Below are 26,530 nucleotides of genomic sequence, written 5' to 3'. Positions count from 1 at the left end.
TCCGGGTGCGGGAATTTCTCGCTGCATTGAAGACCTGTTGGTGGCCTTCTGCTGTTGTCTGTTCTGTGGTCGGGTTGTTGTCTCTTTGACACATTCCCCATTTCCATTCTCAATTTTATCTGTCACGTGAATCACGTTAACGTTTGGAATTTATTATACATGTTTTGCATGACTCCGAAAATCCCTTTTGTCTATATTGTTTAATTCCATACGGTAATGAAGACCTATAAAATAGAACCGAATCCTGTATGCAGTCCTTTAAGGAAATGTTGATTTCTATCTTTTATCGTAGACAAGCGTACTGTTGATAATATTTGTATGTTTTACTATCAATCATGACTTGGAAAAGATATGACATGACACGTCGTATTTCAAATCTATTCAAAAGTTTGTAGATGAAAATAAACTCATCATAGACCAGGATCAAAATTTTATATTTACGCCAGACGTAAGTATTATTATTCATCAACAACTATATTTGTGAATACTTATTTCTCCAAACTATTTGGTCCATCAATGTGCATCCTTTGTTTTTGCTTTATGCATATTACATATAATTATTCAATTTTGTTCTCAACAGATGTTTATGTTTTTTATTTATACTATTTTACCAAATAACTGAATTGATATGGTTGAATCAATTTGGTATGTGGCTGCTTTCAATTTGACCAATTTCAACCAGATGAAACATAACTCATGATTTATACTGTGTGAGTTGGCCTATACTCACCAGGCACTAAGATTACTCACAGTCTAACATATATTGATTTTATCTACATTAAGTTATTTATCATTCGTAAAATTGTTTCGCAGGCATTTTCATTATCAATGTTGGTCTATGGGTTGACTCAACAAGACATGTGCCTAAAACCTTCAGAGATGAAACATGCATGCTTAAATGTACAAAGATTAGTTGTTATTAATGTGCACTTGTTCGTTTATTGATTAGTCATTTTTTCTTTTTGTTGTACACAATTCTGCATTTAAATGTACAAAGCCTAGCCCCTGACTTCGACATTTGTACGTTTACTGAAACATGGTTGAACAATAACCAGACATAAGACAAAACAATTAACTCTTAAATTATCAGAACTCCATCCGTCTTGGCAGAGGACCACACAAGGCTGATAATCGTTTATGTAAAAACTTTATGTCCATATTCGTCGTCGATCTGATATTTGAAAGTGCTAATTTGGAAGAAATATGGCTACAGATTTATTTTAAAGATAAAAGGCATTAGTGAACTTTTTATATACCTCCAAATAGTGCAACAAATTCCTGGGAGATGCTTACATATTCTCTTGATATGCGGTCCAATGACAGTACTATTGATAGCATAATGACAACCGACGATTATAACAAAAATAAAAGAAAAAATTATAATGAGGAAAATGAAAAATGTTCTTGATAGGTTTACGATTGAAAAAAAATTCTTCTTTGTTCAGCTTATTCTTCAATATGCAGACGTCGTATGGGATTTCTAAAATCAGAATTTAATTACTAAACTTTAGACGGGGGCACTAAGCTTACGTTATTTACAAATTGTATGCTAAAATGCAATGGGAAAAAATTATCTGATAGACGATGTAACCATATATTAATTCTTTGAAAAAACATAGCCATTATGCCTCATTCAGTGGGAAGTACACATGACCATTAACATGACTAAACAAGACAACGAACTAATATTATACAACTCCACACAGTCAAGTTCCAATTTATTACTATACAAATAGAGAATGGAAATATGGAATGTGTCAAAGAGACAACAACCCGACCAAAGAACGGAAAACGGCCAAGGGTCACCAATGGGTCTTCAACACAACGACAAAATCCCGCACCCGAAGGCGGGCTTCGGCTGACCCCAAAACAAAAATGTGTACTAGTTCAGTGAAAATTGACGTCACACTAAACTTCAAAACATATAAATGAACTAAAATTAAAAAAAAAACATACAAGACTAACAAAGGCCAGAGGCTCCTGACTTGGGACAGGTGCAAAAATGCAGCGGGGTTAAACATGTATTTTGAGATCTGAACCCTCCCATTATACCTCTAGCTAATGTAGAATAAACAAACACACAGCAATACGCACAGTTAAACTCAGTTTAAAAGAAGTCCGAGTCCAATGTAGAACAGGAAACAGAAGAAACTAAGCAAAATGACAATGATACATAAATTAACAAAGGACTACTAGCAGTTACTGACATGCCAGCTCCAGACCTCATGTAGGTTATCAATTGAATTCTCCGTCGTAACTTAGTAAACCGTCCGTGGTAATTTACAAAAAGTTTAAACTAAGCTTCTCCTGCTATGAACACATCGTGCATATCAATTAAAATGTCACAATTGGTAAAATTACAGATCTGACGATTTTGTCTGGTTTCTAAAGATCTAAGTTAGCGAAACCATGTCGTTTTAACATGCATTAATTTAAATGACAAATTGCATTTATATTTTCATATTTTAGTTTTTATGAATCCATAAATAATATGTTGTCCTATATAAAATCATAAAGTTGAAGGTGCATTGCGTATGAAGTGGCTACCATGTAATAAATATGATCATTATATGATGAATCTTTTGTAGACGAACCACGCGTCTGGTGTACAAATTTATAAACCTAATATCATTTATGAGATTTTAGTTATACTGTGACATGTTTACAGGAATAACACAAGGTTAAAATATTTGGTAAGAACGTTGATCATTTTAATATTTGGTTACATCTTTTTGCTAGTATGGTACACATGTATAAAATAATATGTGACTATTTGATAATTGAATATATTTAAAGTAACAGAGGACACAAAATAAAAAGTCACAGGCTGAAGAAAAAAAAAGGATGAAAAGAAAACCAACAATCCACAAAACATTACACAAAAAAAGAATAATTATTTTGACAGAATTCTAAATACAAACAGGATAATTTTATGTGCTCTAGAAGGGTACACAAAACTTTATTCACATGCGCCGCCCGTCGTATAACCTGATTAGAAGCTAGCAGCATAGACATAGGATACTATCTGTTATTATTTTGCATACATGTTAATTTTACCCATTTTCGTTGTTTCATTGTATTTTGAAAATGAGATAACAAAAGGAAGGAGATATAAAAAAAAACAGTTGATCATAGTTTACACGAGTTGGTTGACCGTTATGGAATAACCGTTTCACAGATGATATCGGATATGTTCCTTATGTCGCAACTACAATACCCTTCCCTTTTCACGAATGTGACTTACCGAATTAGACTATTTACCGGATTTGTAATAACATAAGCAACTCGACAGGTGTCAAGTGTGGAGCAGGATCTGCTTACCCTTCCGGAGCACCTGAGATCACCCCCAGTTTTTGGTGTGGTTCGTGTTGCTTAGTCTTTAGTTTTCTATGTTGTGTCATCTGTACTATTATTTGTCTGTTTGTCTTTTTATTTTTAGCCATGACGTTGTCAGTTTGTTTTCGATCTATGAGTTTGACTGTCCATCTGGTATCTTTCGTCCCTCTTTTACATTAAGACAGAAAACAGACAGCTTTCCGGAAAACAAACATACACAGTACAAATAGCAAAAATAACCCTTCTGAAATTTTTTGGCTCACTCATATGTTCCGAAAGGATAAAAATATGTGCACATGAAAATTCAGGTACCAAAATAAGAATATGACAGTTTTCTTTTCAGTCAGTCGTTGGTTGATATAGTCGAGCTTTTCATTCAGTCGTTGGTTGATATAGTCGAGCTTTTCAGTCAGTCGTTGGTTGATATAGTCGAGCTTTTCAGTCAGTCGTTGGTTGATATAGTCGAGCTTTTAGTTAAGTGAATTAATACGGACTTCCCTTTTATGAACTCAACTTGGAGTTGGTATTTTTGTTATTACAATCATTTTGTATTAGACAATCAACAGCTTATGTTTTTGGCTCAACTTGTTCTCCCTTTCTTATTCTATTGAAAGTAAACATTCATCTCAGAAGAAACAATAAAAATTCATCAAATGATAAGACCCGAAATAATTAAATCGAGAAAAGGTTATTTTTAGAAGTTCACAGGACGGAGGGAAAATAATCTTTTCAAGATTTGATAATTTTGATAGTAAATTTTAATAACGGTTATAATTGTATGATTTTACTAAACTTAATTTGAGGTTATACATGTTTTGTGTTTTACAGTTTTTTTTTGCTGTAGAATATTTGCCATGTCAATATCAGAACTGCAACCAAACCTTATCATGCTTATGGCCCTACGTCATTTTCACCAAAGACAACTATTTATTTCTTCTTCGACGTGCAAATCCGAGCAAAATTTAAAGGGGTACTATTTTCTACGTGTGCATTCCCAAACATATATTTTGCTTAGGCGTAAAAGTGGCGGTCATTTTACTGCGTGCACATTCAGACTCGGTAATTTTGCGAATAAGTAGTCTCCCGAGGGACAATGAGGTAACTCTTTGTTGATTATTCTATTATTGATTACTATAGTAAAGTATAACAATGTCTCTTAACAAAGTTTGACCTAAAGGGGTGTTTATTTCATTTGAATATATTTTTAAAAAGCAATTGCAAATAATTCGCATGTACATAAAACCCTCATTTTAGGTTTGAAAATTTGCGTTCTCGTCAATCTGATTACAATACAGATCCTCTGTGTCTAAGCTTTACACACAAGGATCTGAAAACGATCCGTTCTACTTTCTGTTTTAAAGACCGTTTAAGTACTCTAGTTTTGTCGGATAAGTACACACCTTTACAAATTTTAAGGCTGAACTTTCGTTGGCTGATGTAATTATTACGAGAACAGAAAGTAAAACCGAGTGTTATCAGATCCTTGTAAAAATGCTTAAACAAAGGATCTGTTTTTTAATCGGAGTTCGTTATCGTTATCTTGCTAAATTAATTGCATCAACTCTGTCGGTGGTAATTTCGGTTCAAATGTATCCGTTACTAATAAGAAAAGAACAAACAGTTTAACGAGTTGATGCCTATGGAAACGTTTAGCTAAAAGAACGATGCTTCTTGTGCTTTCGATAACACAGCGTTCAAACAGTGTCAGGATCGATCTATATGACTGCGTTGGAGAATATAATTTAATTTGCCAAAATTAAAAATAACCAAATTTGCAACTGAAGTGTTGGGTCCGATTTTTCTGTTGAAATATACCATTTACTTAATAAGATTATAACTAAGCTGCATTCATGTGCATCATATTTGATTCGTATTTAAAATACTTATTTGCAAATACAACTAGATGCTTGGTATGAAACTTCTGATTTTTATTTTGGATGCAAAATAAAACAACGACAAAAACACCTTAACGGATTATATAAACATGTGGTTACGTGGTCTTTTCCTACCCGGAAGTAAGAACTTATCTAAATTGGGAAGTCTTATTGGCTGTTTGTGGAAAATACGAAACCATGTCCGATCGTAATAAGGGGATGTTTTAGAGTGCAAGTGACTATTACAAGCACACATTTTGCAATACAAAATATACGCCTGAAGCGTATACAGAACCTTCAAAAATGAATGTCTAATTTTACATAACGTCGTGTAAAGCGTATAGTGTTATATATAAATAAGACGATGTAGTATGAGTGCCAATGAGACCACTCTCCATCCAAGTCACAATGTATAAAAAGTTAACAATTATAGGTTAAAGTACGGTCTTCAACACGGAGCCTTGGCTCACACTTAACAGCAAGCTATAAAGGTTCATTTTTGATAAAAAAAAGGAGATATCTATATATTTGAGATCCAAGTGTAATCGTCTATCTTCCTATACAACTATAATACGAGATTTCTACACTTTTTTTGTCAGAACTACACTGTTCTAAATCTACACTCCAATTATATAAAAATGGCTTATTCATCTAGTTAGGTCAGAGAAAAATATTTTTATAGTGTTGTATCTCCACTATTTCTCATGTATGTTTGCTGTTAAATATTTTTGATCAAAACTATCTTAGTAGTACTATGTTTAAATGGTTTGTATGGTTTGAACTCAATATATGAGTAATTCTTAGCAAATCCAGCAGTACAGAATTGGGGATATGATATTACAAAGTTAAAAAATCTATGGTCTATCCCGAATGAAAATATTGGGTTAAATTTCTAAAACTATATAAAAATAAGGAGATGTGGTATGATTGCCAATGAGACAAGTATCCACCAAAGTTTAAATGAAGTGGATGTAAGCAATTATAGGCAACGTACGGCTTTCAACAATGAGAAACCCCCATACCGTTTAGTCGGCTATAAAAGGCCCCGACATGAAAAATATGAAACAATTCAATTGAGAAAACTAATGGCCTAATTTATAACAAAACAATTTACGAAAAAACAAATATGACAGACATCTCTTCATGCACGTAAATTCGATACCTACATAACTTTGTATGGGTCATTTTAAATAACATTCGTTTAACAATCAATTTTTAAGAAAAACAATATGATGGATAATAGAAATTTATCAATTTGGTTATATTTACACAGGTTTGTTGTTTCGTGCACCTTACAAACAAACATAAAATAATCATATACTAGTTATCTATAATATATATAAATAAGAAGATGTGGTATAAGTGCATATATATGTTTTCCGATGCATCACTATCTATAACGATTTTTTTAAGACGGAAAAAACGTATAACTGTTTATCACATGTTATAAATTCATGCAAGTAATTCTAATCGTTTTAAACACTACAAATACTTAACATTTTCCCTGGGGTTTCACTGCAGGGACAATATCTGTTTAGGCAATTACGGTAGGATTTGCTTTCTTATTTCATTTGATCATTTATTGATCAATGTCTTTTACAGTTTATACATTTATTTTCCGTGTCAGATATTTTTTATGACATATAGGTAAATGTTATATCTAGATAGCTTGCACGAATAATGCTTAAGAATGAAATAGTTATTGTTGCTGTTGACTTTTTGTCTTTACTTCTCTTTTTTGTGACCTATTAAGGATCATTAATAAATGTAATATATTGAGATTAAATAGGAAATCATGTATGGATTTATTAAAACAAAAACATTAATCAAACTAAAAAGACGTTCTATAATTAATTCCTCAGGATCAGAAGAATAAAATATTAATTCATAAAGTATACTTTTAGCATTTTTTATTCATAAGAAAAATTTCCAATTTAGATTAAAATGTCTTTTTTTTATCTGTGATTAGTTTTTTTGGAGGTACACATTACAGTATAAAAAAACTACTCTAAAACTTAGAAAAGGAATGTTGGAATATAAATAAATCTAGAAATTTCAATTGTTAGATATTTAGCTCATTATGTGGTAACAAACTAAGCTCCCAATATTTTAGATTTGGTCCATAATTCTTTTAAGGTACTTCAAACAGGGCTTCTCTGCAAACTATGGGATATAGATGATGATCATTTATTGAATACTTAAACAATTTAAAGTTAAGTATAGTTTATGATCCTATCTATCCCGCTTGACATAAGAATTAATGAAAAATGCAGATTTAGTTGAGACATCACATCCATTTCTACTAACAGTCAAAAAAACATAGGTTCTGGAGTCCAACTGGAGAAGTGAAAACAGCTGGGTTATGCCATTCAACGAATCAAAGCATGTGTTTCATGCATATTTCCGACTTGACACGATATTCAAGGATTTGTGAGTGCCATCAAGATCTATGTGTGGTAGCGGTAACTTACACGTTAGATATTGATACATATGTTTTTGAGTGGCAATGCTTACATAATCTCCTCAGAACTAGTTTGGACGAAATCATAATTTGGTTGATTAACACGAGAGATATATCGCTGACATATCGTACGGCGGATTGTCAAGCTGAATGATAACTATTCAAAAACAAAACTGAAAATTTTAAATTCATTATTTGAATCAAACGATACATACTATTACAATCTCGTCAAAGTGTAAAAACTAATTTAATCAATATCCATTTAGTTTTTCCTTTATTGTAATTTGTTTCCTTCATTATATTTTGTTATATTGTGACGACATGATGTAAAGGATTATACATCGGGAATGTTCATTTTTGGAATAAAAAATGTATATAGATTTAAATGGTCTTAAGTTTACAGAAAATTAATTATAATCAAATCACCAACAGCAAATGAAGTTTAGTTTGAAACCAATTCTCTACTCTTACTTTCCAACAAAATATTAATTTTTGTTCAGAGGTTTTGTTATATTAAGATATTTCTCCGTCGTTAAATCCAATTTACAATCTAGGTATAATCAGGCATTTTTGTAGAATATGAAGTCATTGAAAATTCAGTCGATTTACAGATCATATCTTATTTGAACGCTCGCGAAGTAAACGTAAAAGATAAAAATGGAATCACCATAAAACCATATTATCTGAGTTACAAATGTAGCTCCACTGATATAGAAAAGTTAAAAATTTTTAATTGATTAAAACATTTTATCTTATTATTTAAAATTGTTTTGGTAAAGATAAATCATAAACATTTTATCATTAAAAATTAGGTCAACCTTGCTTACAAATTTGATTGTGACGTCATTAAAGTGAGGTCATAGGAGAAATGGTCAGGTTTTTATTATTTTATTAAACATTTAAGCTTAATCTACATAGAGCATAGGCGTCACCTTAAACAATGCTTGGCCATCGAATAGATAAACATAAAACACACAAACTTTGGATATATATGTTTTGTTCTATTATTTCTTAGCGTACACAGGTCAAAAGGGCAGACTTTGCTCAATGTTATTGAATAAACTGTCCTTTACAGAAAAGAGAATGTTTTAAACCAAAACTATAATGTATAATGTGTTATACAAGTAAAAAGATAAATCAATTAATTCTAAAATTCTGAAATTTTATAACATACTTCTTTGGTCTCAAATCGTACCTTCCTCTTTGCTTTGCTAATTTCAATCAAGACCCATCATTTGCAATAATTTACAATCAAGATCAATTTAGGTACCCGATCTAACTTACATCACTGTATTTGAAACATCTGCGTGAAATACTTTGCATGATTTACTTATGTGTATGTTCCAGTATATTAAAGTATGAATGGATAAAAATTACAGTTTAAATCAACATCTCTCTACTAACGAACTGTAGCTAGTGCTTAACTGCCCTGAAAAGCAAGCAACTTCATTATAAAAGATAGCATTATAATGGACTATTAATTAATGACTGAATGTTAGTTCAGAACTTAGGTGATTAACAGCGGATAATTAATAAGATGTAATGGTAATTCCATTTTTCGAACTCTTTTTCTGTTGGTCTTCTTCAATGCACGACGGAATGGCCAATGTTCAAAGTGGTACACACAAATAGATAAAAGTAAACAATTTTCATATAACTGCCTGTAATGTAATGTAATGTAAGTACTGGTTAGTCACAGTCAAAGAGGACTAAATATTTGATTCAGAATATAGCCTTCATTAAAGGACGAAAAAGAATGAATGAAATGATGCACAAATGAATCATTATTTCGTAAAATGCAAAAGCTGATTTTTTTAAATGTGTGAAAACATGAAGAATTCGTGTTTATTTTCAGGGTGAAATTTTATCATGTTCCTTGGGCATTCGCTTCTGAACAGTGTTACAATAATAAATGTCCTGCAAAATGTGTTGCCGCCCGGACCGAAAGACCCACCTGGCGTGTTTAACAGATCATTACGACGGTACTACGATTATATTATAGGTATGTGAACATAAATATATTGAGATGTGTGGTAAAAAAAACCTCAGCAAAGATACGAAGCTATAATTTCTGTCCGCCAGACGAGCGTTTCGTCAACAAAAGACTCATCAGTGACTCGAATCATAAAAGGTAAAACGGCAAATAAAGTTGAAGATCATTGAGAATACGAAATATCGAAAGGCTTTGTCAAATACAACTATGGTAATCTATTCCGGAGGTCGAAAAAAGAGTAACGTATGATTGCGAAGTGCCAATTTCAAAGGATTTTTTTTTATAAAAGTTGTAGGTTTAAGTGACATTTGAAGCCATTTGTCTACACAATTTTATAAAACATTACAATCAACATCTTTTAATGATAAGTTTATTGTTGATAGCTTGTACCTTTTTCCAATCAGTTGATTATTGAATTTCTGTTAATTCGACACGTGTGACGTGATAAAGACAAAGTCAGAGAGGCCCGAAAAAACAAACAAAAGAAAGATGGATGATATTGGACAACTATAATTCTTTTGCATAAAACTTTATCCAATAATAATTTGTTTCGGCACAATTAGATTTTTTTCGTAAAATGCGAAAATGGCCAGCAAGAAACCTGTTACTGGATAAGACGTCTATCATATCTTTGATTATGTATAAAGAAAATAACAATGGAGATATATATTCTCCTTGGGTAACTCCGATGGTGCATGGAAAGAATTCCGATTTTTCGTTATTATAGATAACTCTTGATTTGATGTTACCATACATATTTCTTATTACTTTATACATTTTGCCATTTATGTGGTTGAGATTTTTGTTTATATCGCAGTCAATTTATCCAGATGGTATCAAAGGCCGTTGCAAATCAATGAATGCACTGTAAAGCCTTTTCTTTCGATTTGACATTATGTTTAAAATTAAGTAAAGGATGAATACATAACCAAAAGTCGAGTGGTCAATCTGAAATCAACTCTGATGATGATAAATAAAAAGCTCATCGGTGAATTTAGTTAATCTTTCATATATTACAGAAGTGAACAATTTGTCAAAAAACAGCTCAATAAAGTAATGTCTATAATTTTTGGATCTTGTTGATTCCCTTATTTTTAAAAATCGGATGTATGTTTCCTGTTAGCGACGAATTTGGTATGTGCCCGGACTCAAATATAAAATTTGATAGAAGTACGATAATGTGAATAAATGGGTCTGATATAAATTTGAGGTATTCGTTGAAGATTTTGTCATCACCGCTTGATTTATTATTCTATAACTTCAAGATGAATTTCTTTTATTTCGTCTGCTGTTATAACTGAATTCACTATCTCGTTTCAGCAGTAGTATCGTTTGCTAGATTCCTAGGGTCGTGTATGTCTTCGCTGTCATTAAATTTGAGGTTTTTAAGGAAATCACACACTATTTCGATTGGAATTTGAGGCGATTTCTTTTTTTAGTCTCGACTGAAAATATTCATGATATTTTGATATTCTTCAGAACTTTTAGTTTTCATATCTTTGATGCTTTCTCTCATATAAATTCTAAAGTTATTCAAACTTTTTAAGTTTTCTTCGAAAGTTTGTTGTTGTTGTTGAAAACTCATTTTCTTTTTTTGCTATTCAAGTCATACCTAGGTTTATAATTTTTCGTTGAAGGATTTATCATCTTTCGTGTGTGAGTGTGTGTGGGGGGTTGTTATACCAAATGTGAAAGTAGCAGCTTCCTTACGCAAATCGCCTATTTCGTTAACAATATTAATGTTAATGTTAATAATATTTTGTCTTTTATTGTTTAGAAGGACAAGTTAATGATTCTTCTAATGCAGATAGTTTTACAGCATCTACTTTAGCTTCAAATGCATCCTTTCTTTCACCGATCCATTTGATTAACTTTTCTTCACTTCCAGATCTGTTGTCAAATGCTACATGTATTTCAAATCATTGATATTTCTAATGGACAGTGTCGAGGACATCGGAAATAGTAATCTTTTTTTGAAATACGGGTGTTCCTTTGAAATAATCCACCACACATTCATTTTTACTTGTTAATTTGCCGTGATATAATTTTTACCCATTCGACCATTCATAATAAACAGATAATTGAATATGTTTATATCAAGTTGCAAGTTGCCAAAAAAGTATAACACAAATACTGAACTAAAAGGCAAATTAAAAAAGAGGAAGTCCATTAAAACTGACAAAATCAAACGCTACCAATCAGCGAAACAAGTTACAAACAACTACCATATTCCTGACTTGGTACAGGCAATTTCCGAAGAAAATAGTGGGTTTAACCTTATTTTATAGCTAGCTTAAACTTCCACGTGTATGACAGTTGTGTATAGTATTATAAACTTTACGGGAACACATCAAATTTTTCTAAAGTAATATAGCAAATAGGTTAAAACCAAAGTTGTTTTTATTTCTATCCTTATTACCTCAAATTTAGGAATATTATGACTTACTAGTTTGCCTTCATCATCTTGCTGTTAATCATTGATCTCATCGATAATATAATTCAGATTTATTTGTATAAAACCCGGACTGGTTGCCATTCGGCTAATAAACATGTTAATGTCCCCTGCGAAGCATATATATTATCAATCGCTCGAACAAATTAATAGTTTGTTTTCAATTCCACGGAACGCATCGGCTGATCTTTAATGAGTATTTTCTGGCGAAATGTATACATTGCCAACAAAGTCATCAACATCTAGATAATTGAAAGCAGAAGAGAATTTAAACCTATTTGTTATTACTTTTCATAGTTTTGATGTGTTCCCGTTAAGTTTTTTAAAAGCCTTTGATTAAACCTCCGTATCTTCTGTTATTTAATATCCGTATAATTTTTAACTCTTGAATATAAGCTAGAATGAAAATTTCATCGCAATCAACGGTTTTTATGTCTCTTGTACGCAAATACCATCATATGAATTTATAAGTTCAATAAATTCAGGATATAGTATTCGTCTTTTTATACTGCAAACGTTTAAGGAAAGTATTTTCAAACAAGTTATGTCAATATCGGAGTTCGATCTAAGATTCCCCAAATCGCAACAATATTCAGAATGGGTTAGTTTGTGCTCTTTTATTGGCCTGTTTGTGTTCAAACAACATCATAATGTGGATTCAAATATTCTGCAAAAGACTATTTTCCAAAAAAAATCGGAAATTGTAAAATTAACAAGATGTTGCGTAGTTGAAATTATTTTCTGTTCAGTGACAACTATATACGCATTAGTAATATGGGTATTTCTGTAGTATAAAGGATAAAAAGCAATAATTTAAATCGACGAATTTAACAGTCCCAACTACTTGCAAGTTACCTTTGCAGTTGTCAATCGAAACGCTATAGCCATGGTTCCCGGTAGTATGCACATGACGCATGACAATGAATTTCTTTTTGATTGAAGTTGGCGGTGGTTCTGCAGGGTCTGTGCTTGCTGCACGTCTGACAGAGGACAAAACATCTGTCTTGCTTTTAGAAGCTGGTGGATCTGATTTGGAAAACGAAGCCACTGTTATACCAGGGGCATCGGGAAATCTATTAAGGACTAAGCAAGACTGGAATTATCATAGCGTTCCACAGAAATATTCATCTTTTGCTATGGAGAACAAGGTAATTACGATATGTTTATATTAAATTTATATTAACTTTTAACTATTGATTACTTTACCTTTGCCGGGTCCTTTGCATTGTAACAATAAACAGCTTAGAGAGTTGTTAGCAAAATGTCAAAAATTTTAAATTCCCCAGCCTATAAACTAGAAGAATAATTTCAGATAACAGATGGATCTAGTCGAAGTTTTAAGCTCGAGCTATTTGATCCTTAACTGAACATTTTATCTTAAGGATCTGGTTTGTTTGATTATGCATTCAGAATCGAATTGAAAAAGTAATATCAATCATGAGCACACGGGTTTTTTATGCTTTTATGATGCACGAGGTTGTATGTTATTGTTCATACAGACAAAGCCTCCAGGCATAGTATTGTATATGCAAGAATCATTAGTAGGATTTCGTAAAATGAACGTGCAATTTACAGCCATTCAATTAATCCCACCTTTACGCCAACATCATTTATGAAAAACGAGATTTAAGTAAATCACTAATTCGTCCTTTTGTCATTGACTAAGTAAATCACTAATTCGTCCTTTTGTCATTGACTAAGCTGTATTAGGCAAAACCTTCGGCATTTCGACCCTTAATGCTCTTTCGCTTCGTATTTTATTTGATTTTTTAATTTTTTTGATATGAGCGTCACTGATGAGTCTTTTGTAGACGAAACGCACATGTAACGTCTTTGATGAGTTTTTTTTTTGGTATTTAAATCCAAAGGACAATGAAAACATTCCTTCTTCCCACTGAATTACTAAACGCTACATGGATCCTTGCAGTGAACGATACATAGCTTGTTCGTCAGAATGTTCGACTTAACATCGTTTGAAAGCTCTAATTTGCATTATTTTAACATTAAAATATTGCCGCAAAAATATGGTGAGGATTGGTATAATTGTCATTGTGTCAATCAGGTGTGGATGTTTTATATATCTAAAGATCTACTATATAATGGTAAATGATAATCGATCAAGTCTGACTTGCAATATATTACTTATATTGAAACTATTGATTTTTCTACGCTCTACATCACAATTCCCGATTCAAAATAGAATGATCTTTAAACAGTCTGGTTATTCAGAAAAAAAATGGGACTCGTAGAAACCAATGCTTGGTAATTAAGGGAGTGCAAAATCTTCCTTTGTTAAGATCCAAGCCGCATTCAACAACAAATTCACAGAAAATGATATCATCAAAATGCTGGCCTTTCTAATATACAACATATCTGTTGTATTTCGTGAATATATATTTAAGTTTGTATTGCACAGGTTGTAATGGATACTAATTGTGCAATCCTTCAGACTTAATTTTATACTCATACGACGCACAATTCATACCAAGCCTTCTCAAAGAAAAAAAGTAGAGGTATCTTGTTAAGTTCTTTTCATCAACCTTTATGTATATTGATGATGTTCTGCTTTTTAACATCCATCATTTCAGCGAGTGCTTGCATCTATAATATCACAGTGCCCTCGAAATAAAGTATACTTTCGGCACTAGTAACGATTTTTAATGTTTTCTTGTTTTGTCACAGACGGACGACTCCACATCAGGATCTATGACAAACGTGACGATTTCAGCTTTCTGACTGTCAACTCAACTCCCCTTTTCCTAGTAGTAAAATACCCTCCGTGCCATCGTATAGGGTTAATAATATGTCAATTGAACTCGTGAATGTGCACATTATACATACTTCATAAACACAGATGTGATCCTAACATAAAAAATCTCTTTTAGTAGGATAAGCATCCGGTCTAGCTCGGTTGGTAGTGCATGCAATTCCCTCAGGTTAAGCTTTAAACTTTGATTTGTATTTGCTCAAATGATTTTCGAACATCGGCAGACTTGTTTTTCCTCTAACTTATAAAGAAGAACAACTGAAATAGACGCTTGATAAGTTTTACGGCCAAAAAAACAAATTGGTTGACCCATACATTTTTTTGTTTTATTACATATCTTAACTCATTAAACTAACTTCAATGGTACACTCTTTATATATATATCAAATTTGACAGCAAATATATTTGGCTAGTGGTAAGATGTTAGGAGGATGCGGGAGTATGAATAGTATGGTTGTGATCAGAGGTAGTCGCCATGATTATGATGAGTGGGCAAAACAAGGATGTAAGGGTTGGAGCTACAAGGAAGTTTTACCCTACTTCAAAAAGATGGAAACAATGAAAATACCGGCACTATCGGGTTCACGTAAGTACGATAACTGGGTGTATATACACTTTTGAAAGAGCACCGTCTGAATTATACAGCATTTCAAGTCACAAGGACAAAAATCAAACTTCGGATGAACCACGGTAATATGTAACACGTACATAGACACATAAGGAATGCAGACAATAAATCGCGTGCACGTATCATAAGCAGTCATGTGCTTGCTAACGGGCAAACATGAATAAAAACTTCACCCTACAATTTAACTGCAGAGGTGGACATACACATTGTTTTATGTTTTTTTTCAATATTCACGTAAATTGTATACTGTTTGTATAAATTCCAAAACAAAATAGTGAAATTTTTAATTAACTAGAAGAGTAAAAGAGGGACGAAAGATACCAGAGGGACAGTCAAACTCATAGATCGAAAACAACCTGACAACGTCATGGCCAAAAATAAAAAGACAAACAGACAAATAATAGTACAGATGACACAACATAGAAAACTAAAGACTAAGCAACACGAACCCCACTAAAAACTGGGGGTGATCTCAGGTGCTCCGGAAGGGTAAGCAGATCCTGCTCTACATGTGGCACCCTTATTTGATGGTGCCGTTTACGGTCTCTTATTTCATTTCGACTCGGGAAACATTTAGGCAAATTATTTTAAAATGTTAACGGTAATTAAAAGACCTATTTTGTCAGTTACCGGGCTAAAATAGCAGGACCAAACATTACTCTATAGACATGAATCATTTAAGGTAAAGTATGTATTGCCTACTTCATATTATAAACGATTTTCTATAAAAGTAATGTTTAATGGCTAAGCCAATTGAACTTTGGAATGTGTTTTTGAGAGGTAATATACTTCCTTTGTGGGCATATGTTTTTATGAACGATGTTATAAAATATTTTTAGTCATAAAGCATGTAATTATACTTTCAGCTTATAGAGGCACAAAAGGAAAAATAGTTGTGACACCTAAGTCTAGCACAACTTTAGAATTTTTCAATCGGAAAGCTGCTTCGGAAATTGGTTACCGTTCTGTTGATTGCAATGGATACAGCCAAATAGGTACAATTAACACTAGTGTCAATGGCAAGGTGTTTACTGTCAATATATTGTTCTTATTAAAACAACATCTATCTTGAAAAGAACTTCAAAAATTTCCTTTTTTTTCATCAAAATGTTTAAGATATCAATAAAACAGTACTATTCCTTAGTAGAATGTGCAAAATTACAAGCCTTAATGCCATTATTAAAGAGAAAGTTGTCTTATCTTCTTGTTAACTACTTCAAAGAATATGTTTTACATACACCTATTTCCGAATTCATGCATTCTTGAATACTACATATCGTCTGCTAATTTCATACAAATGTATATTATGATTTATAGAAGGCATGGTCAAATTATAATATTGCCTTATAAGTCATTCAAAAACTATTTAGTACCATTTCATTGAGGCTATTTATTAATTCCAAGTAAATATTAATATGGCATGCTACAAATTTAAAAAAAGTTAACTATGATGTCAAATTTATAAGAAGAATAACCTGGATTACAGAAAGCAACTGCAGATTTTATAAACTACGATTTGTCGTACCAGAGATATATAAGTATATCTTCATAAATATGTTTAGAATTTCCACATGACATAGAACAACAACAACAAAAACAGCACTACGGGGCTATTTCGTGGCGGTAAATTTTTATCGGTGGAGGAAGCAGGAGTACCATGAGAGAACCTCAGACCTTCGGTAGGAAAAATGACAATCCAAGTCAAATAAGATATGAGTCGAGCGCACCTACCATTTGCGGAATCCAAATTCGTTCGTAACCTCAGTGTTGACAGGCTATTGACACACTACTTAGACCAATCGGCCACCGAAGCCTAAAACAAAACGATATACACATAATACAAAGTATGGTGGAGGTGAGTTAACAATATATCATATTCACCTCTGTCAATCGAATGTCCTCTATTTTTCGCGTTGTTATCAAGTTCCAAAACTATTTACTTAGCAAAACATTGTAACCATTGTGTTAAGCTTATTTCAGGCGTATAACAAAAACAGAAAAACAAGACTTTTCTTAAATAATAAGCAAGTAATCATTAGTATTATATCAAGATCATGTAGTAATAGATTACGATGACGATAGTATATCGAGGTTAAAATCCCGAAAATCGATTTATAAGAGACCCCGCACGTGGCAGGTGCGTTCGTATCCAATCTTAAATCTTAATTGACTAGAATTGCAAGTTTTCCTGCCGAAGGTCAGTTGTTCTGTGGCCAATAAAAACTGGCCTCTACAAAAACCAATAGTGCTTAAAATAGAATATCAATGTAACTAACACATACTGAGGGAATTGCATGGACACTAAAAGGAGCCATAACTGGTGCGTCGACAAAGTAAGCGTCTCCCGATATGCGTGCATCACCGGCTACGAAAATCCACATCCCGTCAACATGTTATAATCGGAAATAGGACACACACGGTAACATTACAGATCAAACGACAATAATATCTACAGATCTAAGATAACAAAACATGTCACTAGTGAGTTGAGACACTAAAAATGTCATATCGTTTAGATCAACACATTTGTAACAGTAACCGTAAAATGTATGTTCCTTTTAACCTATATTTCCTTTCTAAAATCAGGAGAATATTTGAATTTTCATATATTAAAAGTAGTAGAGTAAAACATTAATTTCCATTGCTTACGGAACATGAGGAAATATGAATAGTTGTTCACCCGAGAAATTTCACATTTCCCGAGGGCATATCCAATCATATCTCGCGTTGATAAGGGAAATAAATGTATAGTCTACCTCTGTTCTTGTTTTACAAAAAAAAATGTATACATACTCATCTGTCATATATAAATGTTTACCCTTAAACTGCGTTAATTAAGCCTATCAATATATATCATTTAATATATAAAAGTTAATACACATTGTATTCACCTTTTGCTGCATATAAAGGTGTGCAATACACGTATGTTCACCATTTTTAGGATACTGTCCAAATCAGGCAAATATAAAAAACGGTGAACGTTGTAGTTCAACTACATGCTACCTTAGACCTGTTATGTACCGACGTAATTTACAAATCAGTTTAAACAGCTATGTTACAAAGGTAGGTAAAACTAGTAATAGATATTTGTGTAAGAAATCAGGCGAAAAATACCAAAGGGACATTTGAACACATAAGTCGAAAATAAACTGACAACGCCATGGCAGAAAAAAAGGAAAAGACAAAAAGACAAACAACACTATACAAATCACAACACAGAAAACTAAAAACTGAGCAACACAAACCCTACCAAAACCGGGGGTGATCTCAGGTGCTCCGAAAGGGTAAGCAGATCCTGCTCCCTATGTGGCGCCCGTTGTGTAGGAAATGAATGTATCGTAATTAGGCTTATTTTTACATTATAATATGCTTAGACATAAGTGCTTACAGGTATTTTTCAATGATCATTTGCACATTAGAATGATCTACTGTTTTTTTATGACATTTAAAATTGGTCAATTAACAGTGTACATTTAACTAAGAAAGACAAATTTAGAAACGAAATTATAGAAATAACTCTCTAAGTTTATTATTTTAGCATAAATGTATATTATTTAGACATGAACAAACTATGTTTTACTCCTCCACAAATTTGAGCATTTTACTTTTATTAATGTTCTTTTGGATTGTAGGTACTTATTCGTGGAAAACGCGCTATTGGGGTACAATTTGTGAAAGGAGGGCGAACATATAACGTTTATGCTCGTAAAGAAGTCATCATGTCTGCAGGAGCATTCGGTTCACCACATATATTACTTCTGTCTGGTGTTGGGCCAAAAATGCATCTTCGAAAGTTCAAGGTAAGTATTTTCTATTTTAATTCATCTTTTTCAATGTATAAGATTTTTTTTTTTCAAAATTTGCTATCGATCTATCTAAATAAAAACGGTACTATGTAGTGACATATTTTTAATAATAATCATTGAAATACTTACGGTTTATTCGACATGTTTTCGCGGTCTTAGATACTTAGATACCAGGGAAGTCGTCTGATCTGTTATTTAGCGATTTTGTCTTATTCTAGATTGTGAAATTGTGACCGAGTGTTGAATCGCAGCATGGTTAAATCATTGATACCAGGAGACGCCGCGTATCCTGTCGACACACCGGTTTCTCTGTTTTTGAAGTTCATGCGATTTTGTTACCTACGTTTTTATCCTTTCAATCGATTAATGAGATATGAACATCAGTAAACTATTCTTGCCTTAATTTAGTCTGTATATCAATACAGTCATGTAAATATCACATGGGTCAATCTCGCACTAACAGTAATGGAAAATAGTTATAAAGAAAAGAATCGTCTGAATGAATCTCATCTTCAGGAAACAAAAAAAATATCTGTTGGTGAGATGATGAAAAATTGCCAACGAAGCTCTCCAGTCAGGATTTTTTGTGTAAATCACAAATAATTAACAAGAGAGGCGAAAGATACCAAAGGGACATTCAAACTCATAAGTCGAAAATAAACTGACAACGCCATTGCTAAAAATGAAAAAGACAAATAAACAAACAGACAAACAGCAGTACACAAAACACAACATAGAAAACTAAAGACTCATCAACACGAACCCCAACAAAAACTAGTAATATTTAAAATGATAACGTATTCATCGTATTGGTTTCATTGAATCATAATCCTCAATTAAAGATGACAATGTCTAGCCGAATCTTTTTCGACGCTACGAAACACAATATGGAATATTCAAAAGAGATAAGTGATACTTTCGTACGGAATTGCTATGGAAGTCTTTTTGGAAGAGTTTATTAATATTGATCTAACCCTTAAAATCAATCAAAGGACTAATACACTAGATTGTAATTTGAATGCGAACGTAACTGAGTAAATTAAAGACACAATTGTATGGCTTTCAAATGCAATATGAACATGATGAAAGGACTGTATTTTTCACAAGCAATAGAGAGGTGAATAATCAATCAAGGTAATCCTTATAAGTCAATTTATAAAACTAGATTTGATTTTATTAACATTCTATTTGTTTATAAATAGATTCCAGTGCATGCTGATCTGCCCGTTGGAAACAACTTACAAAATCACCCTATCCTTGCAATGCCTTATTCAATCAATACGACGCTGAATATCAACGTGAAAAAATTGACGGATCCTGAGACTGTTTTAGACTATATACTTCACAGGAAAGGTATATATTAAGTAATATGAGAACAAACATCGAGGAAATTAAAACATTTTATGAATATTTTGAGATATGGTATGAATCCAAAAGATAAAAAAAAATCATAATGAGGCTGCAATCCACCAGTGACCAAAAGGACAAGGTGGTTAACAACTCTTAAGTATGGTGCAGCCTTCTTGAATGAGCAATGGTTTTTATGATGCCTTAACAAAATGTTAAGCACTGGCCTGGTGTATGCTAAAATAAAAATATACAAAAACAAATATGGCAGACGGAAACCAACGCAATTCAGTTATTACAGGTCCCGGACTTGGGACAATCACATAAAACATGTGGCAGTGTTAAACATGGTTGTCAGCGGTCAGCTCTCCGTCTAACACGGGACAGTGGTTCAACAGCACAATATAAAAACAAAATGTATAAATTAGTTGGAAAAGGCTACACTCAACGGCACGAAGCACAATAAAAAATAATACGAGGACAAAATACAAAACGAACCGATCTGAAAATACACGACCCTTTAAGAAACTCATTTGATGCTTATTGTTCCCGTCCCCCTTTCCCCGAATGTGACCTACCGAATTAAACTTATTATCGGGTTTGTACTAACATGAGCAACACGAAGGGTGTCACATGTGGAGCAGGATCTGTTTACCCGTCCGGAGCATCTAAGATAACCCCCCAGTTTTTAGTGGAGTTCGTGTTGCTCAGTCTTTAGTTTTCTATGTTGTGTTTTGTGTACTGTTGTTTGATCTTTGTCTTTTTCTTTTTTAGCCATTGCGTTGCCGGTCTATTTTTGACTTATGTGTTTGAAATTCCCTTTGGTATCTTACGCCTCTCTTTTATTGCATGCATGCCCTAGTGAAAAGGTCAACGAACAATTGTAATCTATATATAACTAAATTATATTTCAATTTAAAGATATATCTACCCAAATTATTTCATAACTGCTATTTAATCACATTTCTGTGATGACAGTTTCAGCTATTTAAGAATAAGAATACTTTTTTAATCAAAGTTCAAAATGATAGGTAAGTGAAAGTTATCTGGGAACCTAAAGAACCATACAAATGTATTGTTTATTACCTTATAACTAAAATGAAATCAAAAAACAAATTTCAAAACAGTTGCTAGGAAATCGTCGAAATGAAAGGTACATGAGTGAATCTTGCATACTTACGACCACTTTGTCTTTTCTGTTAATGATTTTCAGGTTATTATACAACACCATTACTGGATGGACACATGTTTGATAAATTGGACAAAACTTCGCCTTCAAAGTATGCAGACTCTCAGGATATCTTTTTTCCCACTGCATATGAAAGACCAAGTATTGTTAGTTCATACAGCAACTATATCGACAAGGTATTGACAATTTGCAGTTTGCGGCAAATTTTATTCGAATGTAAATGATAGGGATGTACGTTTTGATCTGTTTAATTTAGCCAACAGTAGGTTTCAGATAGGATCATTGGTACCCAATTGGTCTGATTAGTTAATCTACAGTATAAATAGCTGGTTAACGCCAAGGTTGTGAGTTGATTCATGTACGTAGCAGGTGCGTTTGACTCCAATCTTAATTGACTAGAACCGCTAGTTTTCCTGCCAAAGTTAGGTAATTCTCCGGGACCTTCGGCTTTCTCAAACAATAAAAACTTGCTTCCACGGTATAGCATACACTCTTTTTCCATTACAAATTTAATAGAAATATTTCTATCAACTCTTAAAAAACTACTTAATAATTAATTAAAATTATATCTGCCAGCAAATTTATAATTCTATTTGCAAATGGTCGATGCATCAATAATAAACAAACAAGGTTTCCTCAGCAAACATTTCTTCCACCATACTGTTCACAATATTACAACAGAAGAAACACAATATAGAAAACTTATTTGTGTACAAACCTCCTCTCTGTGTGTGTAACGTATGGGTACCATCAAAGTAATCAATAGCCTAGAGCAAAAACGAAAGTGTGATTAGGCCATTTTTTGCTTGCCCTTTGAATTCGAAAAATAAAAAAGTGTTATAAATCTACCAAATAAAAATCTTACTATGTTGATACGACATAAGTATTTATATTTTTAAATTTTGTCTTATATATTTGCACCATTGCTTTAAACGTTTTACATTTAGCGAATGACCGCGAAGACTGTCAAAATAGCCTCATCTTGTCAATAATATATAGATATGAGCAACAGCTTTACCCCGAAACAAATTTGCTTCAAAATAGAGTTTACAAAGATTTTAATGCGTGTACAATATATTTTTGGGTAAAGCTGTTGCTCATACATATTTTCGATGTCTTTATGACATCATAGTAACATCACAAGAGACCCTTTCTGTACTTACGTGTCCATATTAAATCATTCTGTTATTTATCAATACAATTACTAATAACATAATGTTGAAAGGCTTAAATAAGTTTACAATTTTGCAAACTAATGCCTCTAATTATACCGCCTACGTACTTTGTCGCTAATTCAAAAGGAACACTATGCTTCAAAATAGTTTTTTTTTAAATTCGGAGAGAGGCAAAAGAACGGCAAAAAAAAAAAACGAAAAACGATGCAAAAAAACAAACAACAATTTACAACATACTACATATAAAACTAACAATAAGCAACATGAACCCCACCGAAAACCCGGAGTTTTAATAGGTGCTCGGCAATAATAAGCATTTCGGCTCAAAATGGGGCACCCGTCGTGTTGCTAATATTAGGTGAAAAATACGTTGGGAAGTCTCATTCGGTAATGTCATAATTTCGGCAGAATGCCTACGACAAGTGATACATATCTGTGACACAGATATTTCACAGCGATAAACCAACTCATAATGGCGCCCATAAAACTGAGAAGGGAATATTTCAACTTGACCACTTAAAATCTTTGGTTTAGTATACGGGGTATAATATAGGGTTGTGTTATCATGGAAAACCTCATAAAAGATATCAGGCTTATAATTTGGTACGAGAGAGATCATTTTGTCTACAATTGACTCATCTTGGCGCTTTGATGAAAATAGTATGAGTGTTCCTAATCTATGCTAGACATGAATGTATGCTCTACCCCAGTTGTTGATTAAATATTATTAATTCTATGTCCAGAAAAATATTAATTCAAAATTACAAAAAACGAATTTCTGTTAAATGGCCTCAGAGCAGTTGTGTACACAAGGCGTTGTTCCAATACTCCAACTAATGGTCAAAGTCCCTTAAAACCGTTAAAATTGTTAAATCAAATTGTCGGTCCTATATGACCAACTAATCATGATGCCAAACAATAGTACTACGTATGAGAGCTTTCAGTGAAATTGTCTAAGAGGAGTTTCGTTCACAAGGTGCTCTGTCACAATACTCCAAACCATTTCACCCGTAAATTTAGTCAATATAACATGATCAACTTCACATTATAGCAAACAATCTCACCAGATATGAGAGCTCTTTTTAACATGGACTGGTATTTCATTCACAAGGTGGCATTGTTTCAATACTTGAACAAATGATCAAAACCAAATTAATCCCGTAAAAATAATCAAATCAAATTGAGGATATAGCACAGTCAACAGAATATATCGACAAATAACCCTAATAAAAATGAAAGCTTATGTCAAACAGTCTTTGAGTATCGATGTGTTTTGGACGAGGATACGAACGGACGGAGATCATTACCATATATCCCGCTGCGCGACGGGCGAGTACACAAATCAAACATTGATTAATATTGGTGATACCCTATAGGTCCCCGGGAAGATATACTCATTTGAGGATTATATTTTCGTTGCTTTGCATTAAAAACGGGGAAGATATAGCAACCTTTATTCGGCCGCTACCATAGCATTTACTACTTTGACGATAACGGCTGGTGTCTTTCATTTTTCACATTTTATATGTATATACACGTAATCACATTTATTACTCAGAATTATTTGTTCTGAAGCTTATAAAACTCGATAAAAACTAACTGAAAAATTTTCAATTTCACTGTATGACGGACTCATCTGTTTGTGAAGATATCGGAACCCCCATTAAAGTTGGAGACAAATTTTGTTTTTTTTTTTTGAAAAAAATAAATGGTTCTTTTAAATTAAAGGATTTAATAATTATCTGCATGAGAAACTAATTTGGTTAATTGGAATGCATATGTGTATTAGTTATATATTTATGTCATATACGGATTGGTGTGGACCACATTTGTGAGATTATTTCGAATAAACAGGAAAAAATATTACAGTCATTCCTTATAATTTAATTCTAAATTCCATTTTAAAGTAGTAAACATGAAAGAACGTTGATGACGTCACGGTCACATGACTAAATTATGTCTATCAGCCGATCAGAAGACGTGTTACATTCAAAATTAATTTTTTTGCAGGTACAACAAGAACTTTTAAAACGAACTACTGACAGTTCATTTAATGTTTTTCTAGTTTTGTTGCATCCAAAAAGCAAAGGATATGTACGACTGGCAACTGCTAACCCTTTAAGGCAGCCTCTCCTTGACCCAAGATTTTTAGCAAATCCTCATGACATAGAAATGTTTTTAAAAAGTAAGTAAGAAAATAAGTAAGGTATGGTGTAAAACATTGGAGAAGAAAGGAAATTATACAAGACTTAGGGAAAAAAAAGAAAAAAATACCTTAATGGTGGATAAAATGAATGCCAAATTCATTTCCTTCAGACAACTATATATTTTACTGTTTATTTCAAAATACTAAGAATGCTACACAAAGGGGTATATTATTCACAAGGCAAATGACTTCAACGATATAAAAGTATAACAAAGAAGATTGATAAAAATTATTTACAATTAGTGTAAAATCAAACAGATGAAAAAGGACATTCTTTCTAGCAACGGAATTCTGTTCAATGGTCCTTCCTGACTGCAATGTTATATAAAATACAGAATTGTTATTTGACTAAACTCGTTGATATATTTAGTTAGTGGGACTCCCGAATAAAAGTTTCATTGTATTCATATTAACGTAGTGATGTAAGTAAACCAACTTAAACTCCTATTCCAAAGATTACTGTAGTATTTGCTTAATCACTTTTAGCTAGATTGATTGGCAAAGGTCAATTTGCATAAAACTGAGACATTATAATACTAATAAGTACAAATGTATAAGTTTCTATAAAATATGCAATTCTTTGAAACTGCGTTCGATAACTCCAGTAGTACATGTATTATAGTGATTCGTTGGACACAGCAATTGGAGAAGACTTCGTCATGGCGGAGCCTTGATGTTAGACTTATTAGATATGACATGGAAGGACATTGTGGAGAATTAGAATTCAATACGGACAACTACTGGAGATGCATTATTCGACATTTTATAATATCGGGATGTCATCCATCAAGTTCGTGTAGGATGGGTTCAAAACGAGATCCAACTGCAGTTGTAGATCCTACATTAAGGTATTATCAAAATATTGTTTAAACTTCTAATTTGTTTTTTTACATCCCATTTGATCCTATAGCTTTTTTCGAGTTTAAGCCTTATACATCAATGGCTATAAACAAATGCTTAGGTTTGAGCGTTCCTGATGAAGGTAAATCCAGAGAGGCGCTTCGGACGCACAAAGTTAATGGAATGTTTTTTAAATATGAAATGTATAGATTGTTATTTTCATTAATATAACACAACAAAGATGACGAAATAACTATTGGAACAAAAACTAGGCAGGATATAAATATCTAACGCATAATGATTTACAAATGACGTCCAACCACAGTAAAAGTAAACTGTCAATGTGCCATCTACATTTGTATTTGACTAAACGTTGTTTGACATATTAGTTAAAATCCAGAACTGCATGTGAATACTTTTGTGCAATTCAAACATTATCGTTGCAACATGTCCATC

The 26,530-nt window shown here is 32.7% G+C and overlaps 2 protein-coding genes across 7 annotated transcripts in view; both read left to right on the top strand.

Annotated features, from left to right (window-relative positions):
• The first annotated feature begins 362 nt into the window (after positions 1-362).
• LOC127723409 (glucose dehydrogenase [FAD, quinone]-like) overlaps positions 363-26,530 on the top strand; it is a 483,936-nt gene continuing 457,768 nt past the window's right edge. The window contains exon 1 of one of the 2 annotated variants that reach the window (XM_052230031.1): positions 363-448. The gene's annotated coding sequence lies outside the window, so the exon portion shown is untranslated. Of the gene's footprint in view, positions 449-2,600; positions 2,694-26,530 lie in introns of those variants that run through there. The other variant, XM_052230036.1, reaches the window with a different exon arrangement.
• Positions 6,693-26,530, top strand: part of LOC127723407 (glucose dehydrogenase [FAD, quinone]-like) — a 108,326-nt gene continuing 88,488 nt past the window's right edge. For 2 of the 5 annotated variants that reach the window (XM_052230024.1, XM_052230021.1), the window contains exons 1-9: positions 6,693-6,757; positions 9,527-9,673; positions 13,059-13,264; positions 15,280-15,469; positions 16,378-16,506; positions 18,453-18,574; positions 19,144-19,311; positions 20,520-20,670; positions 21,878-22,029. In XM_052230024.1, the coding sequence (XP_052085984.1) occupies positions 9,541-9,673; positions 13,059-13,264; positions 15,280-15,469; positions 16,378-16,506; positions 18,453-18,574; positions 19,144-19,311; positions 20,520-20,670; positions 21,878-22,029 (1,251 nt within the window). In that variant the 5' untranslated portion in view covers positions 6,693-6,757; positions 9,527-9,540. Of the gene's footprint in view, positions 6,758-9,526; positions 9,674-13,058; positions 13,265-15,279; positions 15,470-16,377; positions 16,507-18,452; positions 18,575-19,143; positions 19,312-20,519; positions 20,671-21,877; positions 22,030-25,038; positions 25,214-25,856; positions 26,083-26,530 lie in introns of all 5 variants that reach the window. The other 3 variants (XM_052230020.1, XM_052230022.1, XM_052230023.1) reach the window with 3 other exon arrangements.

Source organism: Mytilus californianus, unplaced genomic scaffold (assembly GCF_021869535.1).
Source record: "Mytilus californianus isolate M0D057914Y unplaced genomic scaffold, xbMytCali1.0.p SCAF_13, whole genome shotgun sequence".
Classification (NCBI taxonomy): domain Eukaryota; kingdom Metazoa; phylum Mollusca; class Bivalvia; order Mytilida; family Mytilidae; genus Mytilus; species Mytilus californianus.
This window is presented reverse-complemented; position numbering and strand designations above follow the sequence as displayed.